Below are 13,366 nucleotides of genomic sequence, written 5' to 3'. Positions count from 1 at the left end.
GCCGAAGCAACAGAAACTGCAGGGTGGTTGCCCACGTATTCTGGGATGTAAGGTGAATGATACGAAGCAGTATGCATGACCTGCTTCGGCTGAGCTTGCTGTGCTACGGCTTCGGCTATTTCCTTTTGCATCTGGATGGTAACATGGCACATCCTGGTGGTATGGCCTTTGTTCTCACCGCAAAACAAGCAAAAGATTCTTCTTGGTTGATCTCCGAATCTTCCGCCGAAGCCCCTGGCGCCTCTGCCTCTTGGGGCTGGTGGTCGGAAGGGGCCTTGCTGTTGCCCCGAAGCCTGTGAGGAACACTGTGGCCTTTGCTGTTGGCTCCCTCGATCATCATTTTGGGTAGAGTTGTGAATTGATCTAACGTGCCTCGGATAGAACCTTCCTCCGAAGCCCCTGGTCATTTCAGAAAACCTGAAAGCCTCCTCCCTTCTTTGGCGAAAATCATTATCGGCCCGAATGTACTCGTCCATCTTCTGGAGCAGCTTCTCCAAAGTTTGAGGGGGCTTCCTAGCGAAGTACTGAGCTGACGGTCCTGGCCGAAGCCCCTTGATCATGGCCTCAATGACAATTTCATTGGGCACCGTTGGTGCCTGTGCCCTCAAACGCAAGAACCTCCGGACGTACGCCTGAAGGTATTCTTCGTGATCCTGGGTGCACTGGAATAGAGCTTGAGCAGTGACCGGCTTCGTCTGAAACCCTTGGAAGCTAGTTAACAACAAGTCCTTCAGCTTCTGCCATGAAGTGATCGTTCCTGGTCGAAGGGATGAATACCAGGTTTGAGCAACACTCCTGACAGCCATAACAAAAGATTTGGCCATGACTGCGGCATTGCCACCATACGAAGACACTGTTGCTTCGTAGCTCATCAAAAACTGCTTCGGGTCTGAGTGGCCATCGAATATGGGAAGCTGAGGCAGTTTGTAGGACGGGGGCCAAGGTGTAGCCTGCAGCTCAGCGGACAGAGGAGAAGCATCATCGAAAACAAAATTCCCATGATGGAAATTATCATACCAGTCATCTTCGTTGAGGAAACCCTCCTGATAAAGGTCTTGGTGCTGAGGCCTTCGGTGCTGCTCATCCTGAGCAAGATGACGAACTTCTTCAGAGGCTTCGTCTATCTGCCTTTGCAGTTCAGCTAGCCTGGCCATCTTTTCTTTCTTCCTCTACACCTATTGATGAAGCATCTCCATGTCTCTGATTTCTTGATCTATCTCGTCCTCTAGTAGTGTCGGGCTGACAGCCTTCCTTTTCTGGCTTCGGGCCTCCCGAAGAGAGATAGTCTCCTGATTGTGGTCCAGCGGTTGAAGAGCTGCAGTGCCAGTCGCTGAAGCTTTCTTCGGCGCCATAACGAAGGTTTATGATCGCCGAAGGTGTTCAGAAAACTCAGAGTGTGGAAGTGAGTTCACCGGAGGTGGGCGCCAATGTTGGGGACTTGTTCTCAAGTGCTATGAGTTAAGAACAAGGCAACATAGAAAATGTTAATCGGTAAAGTCCTTCGTCCTTCGAAACATTATTCCCCTCAGGATATAATGGTTTTCGGACGAAGGTTATGAAGGGCATACCTTCATAAATACACTTTACAGTGACGAAGGATGAATTATAAGGAATATAAACGATAGCATAGACAATTGTATACTATTATTATTTAGAAACAGAAATAACGTCGAATTACAAATGTACCTTCAACTTGAAGGAGATGAAAGTACAAGCGTGACGCAAAAGCGAATGCCAAATCAGCGTGAACAGTACGGGGGTACTGTTCACCTATTTATAGGCACGGGACACAGCCCATACAAAATTACATTCATGCCCTTTACAATTGATAATAATTCTATAATAATCTGTCGAGGTCTGAATAGCCTTTTCATCTTTAAGTCGGTTTCATTTTCTGCTACCACGCCGAAGCTTTCCTGCTCACATCTTCGGCGCTGTATCAACCTTCGTATTATTCTGGTCTTCTCCTGCTGTGATACCGATTTGAGTCCGAAGATACCTGCTTACACATTATACTCCAGAAATACTGTTAAATCCTGTTTTTGAGGACCTTCGTAGGCCGAAGGCTCCCAACAGTGGGACCACTCCGTGCTCGGAAATTTTATCGTTTCCCGGCAACGAGCTCAGGGAAGGTGTTTTTCGGACCTTCGGCTTCCCGAAGCCTAAGAGACTTTTTCACGGATCAAGCTCGTTACGAAAAACGATCTAGCACCGCGAAGGGGCTACTGTTGGGGTCATGCTTCGTCGCCGAAGGTCCTGCAGGAAGACACACCTTCGGCAAATACGTTTAAACGTAGTGCCGAAGCTACCACTCATGAAGCTTCGGTATTATAATGTATCTGAAGACGAGGGTTCGAACCGACTTAAAGATGAAATGACTTCTTAGTCCATAAGGGTCTAAGTCATAATTGTAATCTTTTGTAAGGGGTATGATTTTAATTTCTCACAGGCTGCGTCCTGTGCCTATAAATAGATGAACAATACTCCTTTACTGTTCACGCAATCCTGTAATCATCGACGCATTACACTGGAATTATTGCTCTTTGCCAAGGCAAAGGTATAAATGTACCTAAATATTATGTTTTAATATTTAGGTTGAATAATAAAATAAATGTATAATAATATTTATCTTTGGTATAAATTTCTTTAATTAATGTTTCATATTTTGTTATCGCTTATATAATTTTGTAGAGTTGATCACGAAGGTTAGACCTTCGTGACATTTTGCTTATGACCTTCGTCCGAAGTTCATTATATCCTAAGGGAGATAATGCTTCAGCGGACGAAGGGCATTAACATTTAACATTTTATGTTGCCTTGTTCTTAATTCAAAGCATTTGAGAACAAGTCCCCAACAGGTGCCTTTGTAATTTATTATCATTTCTATTTTTCCATGATAATAAAATAGAAATGAGTTAATAATAATATTTAAGTGTTTATGTTATTTCTCATACTTTGTATGAATCCTTCTTCATTATTTGTTGTACTGATGAAGGTATGTCCTTCATAACCTTCGTCCAAGACTCATTATATCCCAAGGGAAATAATGCTTCGAAGGACGAAGGACTTTAACGTTTAACAATTTCTGTGTTGCCTTGTTCTTAATTCGAAGCATTTAAGGACAAGTCCCCAACAGAGCCTATCCACAACTTTGTCAAGTACTTCATTTGCTATCTGGATGACATCGAGAGCACCCTTCAGGGCTGGATCGACCTTAGGGTTGTACGGCTCCGGAGGAGGAGAAAGTTTAGCTACACCAAAATATAAGTTTTGGTCAATTACGAAGCTAAAGTGTAACACCCCATCCACTCCTGGACCGGCGGTATTTAATCCTGGCAGCTCTCTAGGATCATATATTGTCCCCACAGACCAACACGGGTCTTTTGTGCGCACTTTGTTCTCACTCATGCGCACCTAAGAAAACTTCCCGGTCGGTCACCCATCCCAAATTGCTCCAAGACAAGCACGCTTAACCTGGAGGTTCTTTCGAGATAGGCTTTCGAAAAACAAGATACATCTCGTTGATATGAGTACTCTATTAATTTTATTAAGCCTTGGGCTAGGATATCACCATCCCAGGGGCCAGGATTTCACAATCCACCCCCTTAGGAGACCGACGTCCTCGTTGGTCAACCCCAATCTAGGAACCTCCCCTCTTAGCCACGTCTATGTGTCTAGTGTTGTCATATGCCATGCCATGTGACCACTCTGGGCCCACATGCGTCATGTGCCATATACCCGAACCCCTAACCCACACACGCCTGTGAAACCATGAGGGTCGGCTTTGATACCACTTGTAACACCCCGTCCACTCCCGGACCGGCGGTACTTACTCCTGGCAGCTCTCTAGGATCATATATTGTCCCCGCAGACCAACAAGGGTCTTTTGTGCGCACTTTGTCCTCACTCATGCGCACCCGAGAAAACATCCTGGTCGGTCACCCATCCCAAATTGCTACAAGCCAAGCACGATCAAATTGCTCCAAGCCAAGCACGCTTAACCTAGAGGTTCCTTCGAGATAGGCTTCCGAAAAAGAAGATGCATCTTGTTGATATGAGTACTCTATTAATTTTATTTAAACCTTGGGCTAGGATATCACCATCCCTGGGGCCAAGATATCACATAAAATATTTACGAAGCTAAGGCATGACAAACATACATATACACCTTTCGCGCTCCGTGGCTTCTTCAGCTCTTCTCGCTTCTTTTGAAGCAATATAAGATTCTTTTTCATTTTGTCTAATAGCTTCGTCTGCCATTTCTCGGCCACCATTCATCCATACTTTAGAATAAAATTTCCCACTAAGGACAATAGCTTCGACTGAAGGATCCTTAATGTCACCCGCTGAAACTGAGAATTCTGGCTGAATTACAACCTTCGCATGCTCACAGCCAGCTTTTCAAGCAGAGAGATAGCTCCTTGAGCGCCTATGCAGGCACAAAAATCTCCCCTATTGCTAAGGATCTCATCAAAGGCTTTGGCTTCGCCTCTAATCCATTTGATAACTCCTTCAAGATCACCCCAAATAAAGTCTTGTTCAGTTGAGAACGCGCCAACCTTAGCAAAACTACTCTTCAGCTTATTACAACATTGCATAGCAACATTGTAGCACTCCTCCTTCGCTTGACGAAGCTCCTCAACTTTCTTCTAAACCCTTAACCGTTCAGTATCAGATATCTCATGTTTTGATTGCTCGACGTTGAAGTTTTCAGTAATTTCATCAAGCTTCTTCTCCAGCCAATTAGCCAGCTTTTCAAGCGGAGAGATAGCTCCTTGAGCGCCTATGTAGGCACAAAAATCTCCCCTATTGCTAAGGATATCATCAAAGGCTTTGGCTTCGCCTCCAATCCATTTGATAACTCCTTCAAGATCACCCCGAATAAAGTCTTGTTCAGTTGAGAACGCGCCAACCTTAGCAAAACTACTCTTCAGCTTATTACAACATTGCATAGCAACATTGTAGCACTCCTCCTTCGCTTGACGAAGCTCACTTGAATGGATAAAGCATATTCTAGATCAGCGATACGCTTTGCATCTGCTTCTTTTTCTTTCTCAAATTTCATAATTTTTTGGTCCACTTCAGAGAATCTAGCCAATTTAGCTTCGCTAGACTTTAGCCTCTCGACTAAGGAATGCAGGATCTTGTCTTTTTCAAGGGCCTCATTCCGAAGTGTTATAACTTCTGAACACAGGTTTCCGAAGGCTATTTGTGTGCCTTCATGTTCAGCATCTTTTTGAGCCTTCAAAGCCTTCCTAAGAATAAGACCCTGATAAATAAAAAAACATACAAATAAATAATAATAAGCATTACCACAAATATTTTACCAAAAACCTTTATAAAAAAGAAAACATAAAATAACAAATATAAAAATAAAATGTACAAACCTTCAAGCTGTTGTAAGCAAGGCAGTCTGCAAGTTGATCCTTCGGCATTGCAGATAAACCATGTTCAAGCTTCAGATAGCCCATATTATCCATTAATTCCCGACAAAATCTATCTCTTTGTTGTCCGGCAGGCAGTAAAGATAATCATCTTCGTCATTTCCTCCATATACCAAGGATCCTCGAGGATACTTCAGGTCCTTTGCATAATATTGCACTTCGGCAATTTGTTGTTCTGATAATTGTTTCCATGAAGCATGGCGAACAATGTATCCAAAGTCGCCATGAGAAGCTGCTTCGGGTATTGGCAATGTTATTTTCTCGGGTAGACTTTCACATTCTTGTTCCAAGGGTCTAGTCTCCGTAGGTCTGACTTTGGCAGAATCAGGAAGAGTAGCTTCGTCAGAAGTCATTTTCAATTCATCAACCTTGCCTTCAGGAATTTTTGTTGGAGTAGGTGTCTTCAATTCTTCGATTTTGTTTTCGGAAACCCTAGTAGGAGCAGGAGTAGCCGTCTTCGAAGGTTTCTGTACAGCATCAAGAACGCTGGCCATTCTCCTCCCTTTCCTAGGAGTTGCCGTTGGAACAGTTGCTGTCTTTGATAACCACCATTGCTAGAGGACTCTGTAGCTTCGGTTGCTGCATGGTCCTAGAAATCTCTGGTTCTGATATCTCTAGCTGAACGGTGGCAGTTTTGACTACCGCGACAAGTATTATCTCCAAGGTCGAGAGGGTAGCTTCGGTAGATCCAACAGTTTCCATCTTTTCTGTAACAGGCGGTGTAGCAGCCCTCTCTAAGGAATGCGACTTCGACTGATGAGTTATAATCTTAGTCCTTTTCGGCTTCGGCGTGGCAGACGAGGTCGTAGTTGTGATTTTCCTCTTCATTCCTTGTTTCCATATGGGAAAATAGTAGTCAGGATAGATAAATCCCATTACATCAAAAACTCTATTCAACCTTCTCTTTCCACGAGCACCAAAGGCAGTACTCATGGCTTCATCCTCTGCCTTCGAATAAGCCCCCAACAATTCATCACTGGTCACCTCAACGGCTTCAAGCCATTCATCATCCGGCTTGCCAAACTGACTTCTATAACGATAGGTGTATTTCAGATAAACTAGGCCGCCTTCACTGGAACCAGCAATGGTTTCCTTCGGTATCTCCCAATCGTTAACAAGGGGCCACACCTTGAAAGTAATGTGCTCCTAAACCAAATCCCTGGTGCCAATGTAGCTGCATAGTGTATTGAAGGCCATCAGACATGCTTGAGCTTTGTTACCACCCGCAGTAGAGGGTCTCCTAATGCCGAAGCGTGATCGTATGGGGCGTTGGATTACACCTTCACATCCTCTCTCTCACTCAAATCATTTTAACATAAAACCATTGCTTCATCCACGAGCCCGACCATTTTTTTCCGAAATGTTGGCACAGGACACCTCAAGTCGGACCGGTACACGAAGTTATAACATCCAAAGTTGTTATGGTACTGCTCCTTCATCCCAATGGCCTTCGTTTGATAAGACAACTCATGAATGTTGTAAAAACAATCAACGACCGGTTCCAATCCCTGGCTTCTCATCGCCCAAATAAAGATTCCAACTTTAATTAAAGCTTCGGGAGTAAGTTGATGAAGGTATATTTCAAATCGATAACACTTCAACCAACATTTTATGGAGAGGAAACCGAAGGCCAACCTTCATGAAACTCTTGAAACAACCACTTCATCAGCTTCGGGAAGAGTAACAGTGTTCTCTCCTCCAGTCCTCATAATAGATATATCATGAAAATATTTTCCCTTCATTGCTTCAATATGTCCCTTCTTAACGGTGGATTTTCCAAACACAACATGACTTGGCCTCCATGGCCGATCTTCGGCATCATTGTTGTCACTTTCGATATCGAAGCTCTCATTGTCACTTGAGTCTCCAGACAATCTACCTAACATCTCATAAGTAATTTTCTCAACATTGGTCTTTTCCATGGCTTCGTAGAAACCAGCCAGAGCGGGATCCACGCTTTTATTTTCTTCGGCCATCTTGGTGGTGATTGCAACAAAAAGCCGAAGCTCCAAAAGCAACCGCGATTACAAAATTAGAAAGCTAAAACGACAAACCCAACACAATGCTTGATAGCACGAAAAATATTTTCAATGCAAACCCTCATATATATACACAAAGCACCACTGGACGATGGGCCCCACAATTCAGAACGACTTGCTATTCTAGCGAAGGGAAGGTGTTTTTTCGGACCTTTGGCTAAAGGCCTTCGTTCTTTTCGGAGTCTGAATTTGTTACAAAGAAACAAACTAATACTGCGAGGGGCTACTATTGGGGGCCTTCTTCTAAAGGTCCTCAAAAACATGTCAACCATTTGTTTTTAGCATACTACTAAACATTACAGAAGCTTCATCACCAGAAAAGCTTCATAACAAAAGAGAAGTATGACGAAGCAAGCTTCAAAAAACAAGCTTTATCACGGTGAAATAGGAAGACGACGTAGGGAGAAGGTGTTGTTCCGGTCATTAAATAGAAATAATGATACTATCCTTATGGCATTTGTAAACACTGTATGTAACTGTTGAGGGCATGAATGTAATAACACACGAAGCTTTACGACTGCCTATAAATAGATGAACCGTACCCCCGTACTGGGGATACTGGATTGTAATTGCCCTCGCGTCATTACCTTCAAATAAGCCGAAGGTATCATTGTAATACAATCTCTGAAGATATATTTATATTCATCATGAAATGAATACATGACATGAAATCACATCGAGTATATTTTTATATTTGTGGATAATGTAAACTTGTTATTTATGACCTTCGTCTAAGATTCATTATATACAAGAGGGAATAATGCTTCCGAGGACAAAAGTCTTTAACATATAACAAATGGGTTGCCTTGTTCTTGATTCACAGCAGTTGAGAACAAGTGAACAACAATTAGAATATTAGAAAGTCAATAAGTTCAACCTTTTACTTTAAAGAAACTAATGATAGATTATACTTACCTTAGAGCTTATCCATCTTCTGTCTTAACCATAGCAAAACTAAACGTAGCATCAAGAGACATAAGGAAAACTAATTACTAAAACTACTTATGCAGCTCATATATTTCAATTTCTTTAGGTTTTGGCTAGTACCTTGAGAAATACGTCATGCACCAACACCCAAGATGGGGGAGGCTCGTCCTCGTCTACTCTTACTGGAGCAGGGACAATCTGAAAATAAATAAATTCTTGGTTCATATAAGCATCAGTAAGAACAGACTATTGTACATACCACATTAGAAACAAAGTAATCAGTGAAATTAGTGCAATGTTGTGCAATGGTAGGGAGGTAGCTGCTGATGGCTCATTACATTACCACACCCTGCAGGACTGGGGAAAGAAAAGCAACAGTTTGCAGTTTGCACAAGTATATTCACCGTCTCTGTATGGACCTACGCATTCCTCTACAATCTAATTTAATTAGCATCTCCCTCTGCTATCTACTTTGTTTCTATTCGGTGTATAGCTGTAAACACAACACAAATATGTTCAATCAAAAGAAACAACAACAATATCAAAGCATTTGTGGCCACAAAAAACAAATAAATCATCAGAGCGGATGGATAAACTGTTCTGAATGCTGGGTGGCTTGCTGGATGTGGATGCCATTGATCTCATTAGGGCAAATGCTAGTTACAATTAAGTTTTAGAATCAGACAAGGACAAAAAAAACTATAGAAAGATAACAAATCATAAAAGTAATAAGTTTTTACTAGCTATTTGTACAAAAGTGTTATAAGCAATTATCTTAGAATTCAGGCATCTGAAATAAATACAGGAGAAGTGTCTTTCATAATGCATAAACTTTTACTGTTTAGTATTGTATATATTTAATAACAAAAATCATAAGTCAAAACAATGCTACTTCAGAGACCATGTAAATGTCATAAACAATAAAGGAACTGCATTTAGAATTAGAAGATTTACTATTGGTATTGAACTACAAAAACTGTTATTACCATAATGCAGGCTACCTTGACTAAATTTATCCGATGATCGCTGGCTTCGGCACGATTCAACCAAAACCACCATCCCAACACCGAACAAAAGAGAGACAGAGAACAGATCTAGTGAAAGATAAGAAATCCTACCGAAGAGAAGCTTAATTGAACAAAAAAAGCCCTACTGAAGAGAAGCTTAACTAAACACAAAAAAGTTTGAATCTGGATTTTTTTTCATGGGCTTGAAATATAACTTGGATTGGGAGTCTCATCCCAGCCTGGATGAGCTTAACCGAACGAAGCCTAAACGAGAAAATCGAGCCAACTCACTGTATAGTTCTCCACATCTATACAAAAGGAAAGACAAAGGAGAAGTTTGAATTCGATCCAATAAAGATTCTCTGGGTATCTTAAGCTAAATTAAACTATAATTCGAAGTCAAATAAACATCATGACTGAATTACGTATTCAATGTAGCTACCAAAATTTATTTTGTTCATTTCACTAAATTCAAAAGGGTTTTGGTTTTTCGGACTTTAAGTTTCATTCATGTATTACTTTAATCTACTATAGTTAATTACCTTTAGTTAAAAGACGCTCGGGTTTGGGACGCTCTCCGCGTTCGACGCGTCTTCAACCGATCGCGTGTTGACGCGTGCCCTACAGCTCGGACCCGAAATTTCCGTTCGCCGCGCGTTGAGCTTGAGCTTTGTCATGTCCGCCTCTCCCTTTTCCGCGTGGCAAAGTCGCCCGCCCCTCGCACTCCCCAGTCCCCAGTCGTCCTCCACCCCCACCGCACCTCCCCTCCCTAGATCCCCCACCCATGACGTCCTCTGGCTCGCCCTTCTCCTCCTCCTCTGCGTCTCGCATGCCGGACAGGTGGGAGCCGTCGTCGTCGCAGATGTCAAAGGACGGGCCTGACTCCGACTCTCTGCCGTCATCATAGATGTCGAAGGACGGCCACGACTCTGACTCGACTCTGCCATCATAGATGTCGGGGTCGGCTCTTGCAGCGGGGACAGGTGCGATCTAGATCTGAGGGGCGGTAGCGGCAGGGGCGAGAGGTGAGCGTTGCTGGACCAGGTGTTGGGGATCGTGGCGAGAGGAGGACTCGGACTCGTCGTCGTTGCAGATGGGAGCCAGATCTCCAGTGACTCCGTGAGCTGCCTGCTCTGCTTCACAGCACACACCCAGCACAACACTAGCTCAGCTCGGCAAGGTAGCAGTCATTGCTCGCCATGCAATGTCATTGCCGCTGCTCCCCTCCTCTAGCTCACCGTCGCCGTAGCGGGGCTTCTGTTGGAGCTGTCAGTTTCTTGTTCTCTGTTACAACTATGTCATTCAAATGCAGTGGTAATTTAGAAGTAAATTTTTCACTCCACATTTGAGCATAAAGTAATGGAATAGATGGTATAACCTTGCAGGTGGTTGCATCCATGGACTGGCCACAAGTCACAACATATAAAGCTCTGGTCTCGGCACAAGCACACAGGGAAGAGATTATACAAAATCTCGGCGGAATGATAAGGTAATTTATATCCTCTGTGTTCATGAAAGCTGTGAATGAAACTAAGGTGCCACGTAATTATGCTCTGCAGGGAGTTGCTGATTTCGTTCAATAAGAGGGCTGGCAAAAAGCCCAAAAGGATTATATTTTACAGGTATGTGCTTGACTTAACTATCTAGATAACTCTTGGATGAAGCCTTCATTTTGTGACTTCCTTTGCTTTTGTTTTGTTTATTTAGGGATGGAATAAGTGAAGGACAATTCAACCATGTTTTGCTCCTTGAAATGGACACGGTAAGGAAGGCTTGTGCCTCTCTGGAAGATGGGTATCTACCCCCAGTGACATTTGTCATAATACAGAAAAGGCATCACACAAGGCTCTTCCCTGGAGTTCATGGAAGGAGAGATGTTACTGACAGAAGTGGGAACATTCTTCCTGGTTAGTACCGTGATGTTCATCCTTGTTTAATGACAACCTTAGCATTAGCATTTGCTTGTCACTGAGATTGGACCCTCGTTGGTTTAATGACAACCGCCACATTAGCCATACTGTATCTTTGGGAGATCTCCACTTCTAACACAAGCATGATACTATTTTGAACACATACATGCATGTTGGCTGTAATTTGTGACTCTTATCTTCCTGTTAAAATACACAGGAACTGTGGTTGATACCGAGATTTGTCATCCGCGGGAGTTTGATTTCTACCTTTGTAGCCATGCTGGAATCCAGGTATGTTTTAGCAGATACTTGATAGTGTGTTATATTCGTCCCTCTGAATGTAGATTCGTTTTTCCAGGGAACCAGTAGGCCAATACACTATCATGTCCTCTACGATGAAAACCGTTTCTCGGCTGATGGGCTGCAGATACTCACAAACAGCCTGTGCTACACGTAAACTTAGCTTGATCCTGATCCCCAATATATATTTGCTGCCATCTGAACTCAAGTTTTTTTTGTTGTTTTGCAAATGCAGATACGCACGATGCACGCGCGCTGTCTCAGTTGGTAAGTCTATATGCCAGTTTCACCAAGTTCTTTGTGTGATTAGTCAAGTGTATTGTTGCTTCATTTCTTATTGGCACTGTAATATTTATCCTGATCCTCCATGTGGAACAGTTCCACCAGCCTACTACGCTCACCTGGCAGCATTCCGCGGGAGGTACTACAACGAACAAGGTAGCCCCGCCCCCGATGGAACCTCAGTTGTCGGTGGCGATGCCGCTGCAGCCGGCGATGATCCACCTGCGTGCCGCAGGCTCCCCCAGATCAAGGAGAATGTGAAGGAAGTGATGTTCTTCTGCTAGTGGCTCAGCGCGAGCTGCATTTCTTGATTCAGGCTGCCTTAATATACAAGAGGCCTTTTTTGTCATAAACTGGTATCGATGGTTGTCCTGACTATTTTGCATGAGTGCTGCTAATTAGGGCTTGTTTGATAACACTGTTTCTCAAAATCATGATTTTACATTTTTTTAACATTTGTCCAAGTACCAAATTATGACAAGATTATGTCTGGCTTATGCACAATAGCTGAGGATTAAAATTTGCATTACCTGTAACTATTTTGAGAAAAAAGTTCTTTGGAGAAGTATATCTTCCATGTCACTTACAGAAATGAGTATTAAAAATGATCCTAAATGTTGACGCCTTACTGCCTTAGTAACGCCAACAAAATTCCACTATGTGGACTAAGACATTAATCAGTTCAAGCAGTACCATTTTGTGTTATCGAGTGGAGGATAATGATCTTAAATGTGTCCCTTCTTTACGCATATATAGAATTTTTTTAGGATGCTAGGAATCCTTTTGAACAAAGTGAAAAATTGAGTCATTGTTCTGAAATGCTAAAAGAATACCATCTCAGATAATAAAAGTACAAGTTTTCTAAGTAATTTGTCGCTTTTTGCTTGGTCTGTGTTTTTGGACCTTCTCCTTCGATTTGAACAACTATTATATATATTATTCAAAATATTACTTAGCAGATGCACATGACTTCTATGTTTGATGAGTATTGTTTCATGTTCTATATCAGTTGGGCAAGTGGTGCTCTCGATCCACAAAGGAGCTCATTTGTTGATCGTTGTTTCGTAAGTCAATATGTGTTTTTAATGATTGGTCCTCTTCCATTGCTTTTCTTGCAGCTATACTTTTATGAATCTCTCTTTGTTTTGAACTCAGTACTTCTGATCACCATTTTTCTTCATCTCATGTGTTGGTTACCATTTTAAGTAGGGCTTATGAACTAATCTATATTCTCATGTCAACAGGGGGTGTACTTTGTGATGGTTGCTGTTTTTTGGCTTAATCCTTTCTTCAGCCACCTTCAACGTGAGTTACACAACTCTTTACCTTTCATTAAGAGGCGAGGAAGTTTGACCACATTCATGTCAAAGCCAAGAATAGTGTAAATTTTAGAAAACAGTTTACTTGAGGTACCTCATAGTCATATGGATAGATAATAAGGACATTAGATATCTGGT

General features: G+C 42.4%; 1 protein-coding gene across 1 annotated transcript in view; it reads left to right on the top strand.

The window, feature by feature from the left end:
- The window catches only part of LOC103628457 (protein argonaute MEL1), a 56,781-nt gene extending 44,588 nt beyond the window's left edge, over nucleotides 1-12,193 (top strand). Inside the window, exons 2-9 of the mRNA XM_020538088.1 lie at nucleotides 10,730-10,731; nucleotides 10,803-10,906; nucleotides 10,977-11,039; nucleotides 11,125-11,324; nucleotides 11,545-11,618; nucleotides 11,686-11,780; nucleotides 11,863-11,894; nucleotides 12,006-12,193. Coding sequence (XP_020393677.1) covers nucleotides 10,730-10,731; nucleotides 10,803-10,906; nucleotides 10,977-11,039; nucleotides 11,125-11,324; nucleotides 11,545-11,618; nucleotides 11,686-11,780; nucleotides 11,863-11,894; nucleotides 12,006-12,193 — 758 coding nt within the window. The remainder of the gene's footprint in view (nucleotides 1-10,729; nucleotides 10,732-10,802; nucleotides 10,907-10,976; nucleotides 11,040-11,124; nucleotides 11,325-11,544; nucleotides 11,619-11,685; nucleotides 11,781-11,862; nucleotides 11,895-12,005) is intronic.
- The last annotated feature ends 1,173 nt before the right edge of the window (nucleotides 12,194-13,366 follow it).

This window comes from Zea mays, chromosome 5 (assembly GCF_902167145.1).
Source record: "Zea mays cultivar B73 chromosome 5, Zm-B73-REFERENCE-NAM-5.0, whole genome shotgun sequence".
In the NCBI taxonomy this organism is placed as follows: domain Eukaryota; kingdom Viridiplantae; phylum Streptophyta; class Magnoliopsida; order Poales; family Poaceae; genus Zea; species Zea mays.
This window is presented reverse-complemented; position numbering and strand designations above follow the sequence as displayed.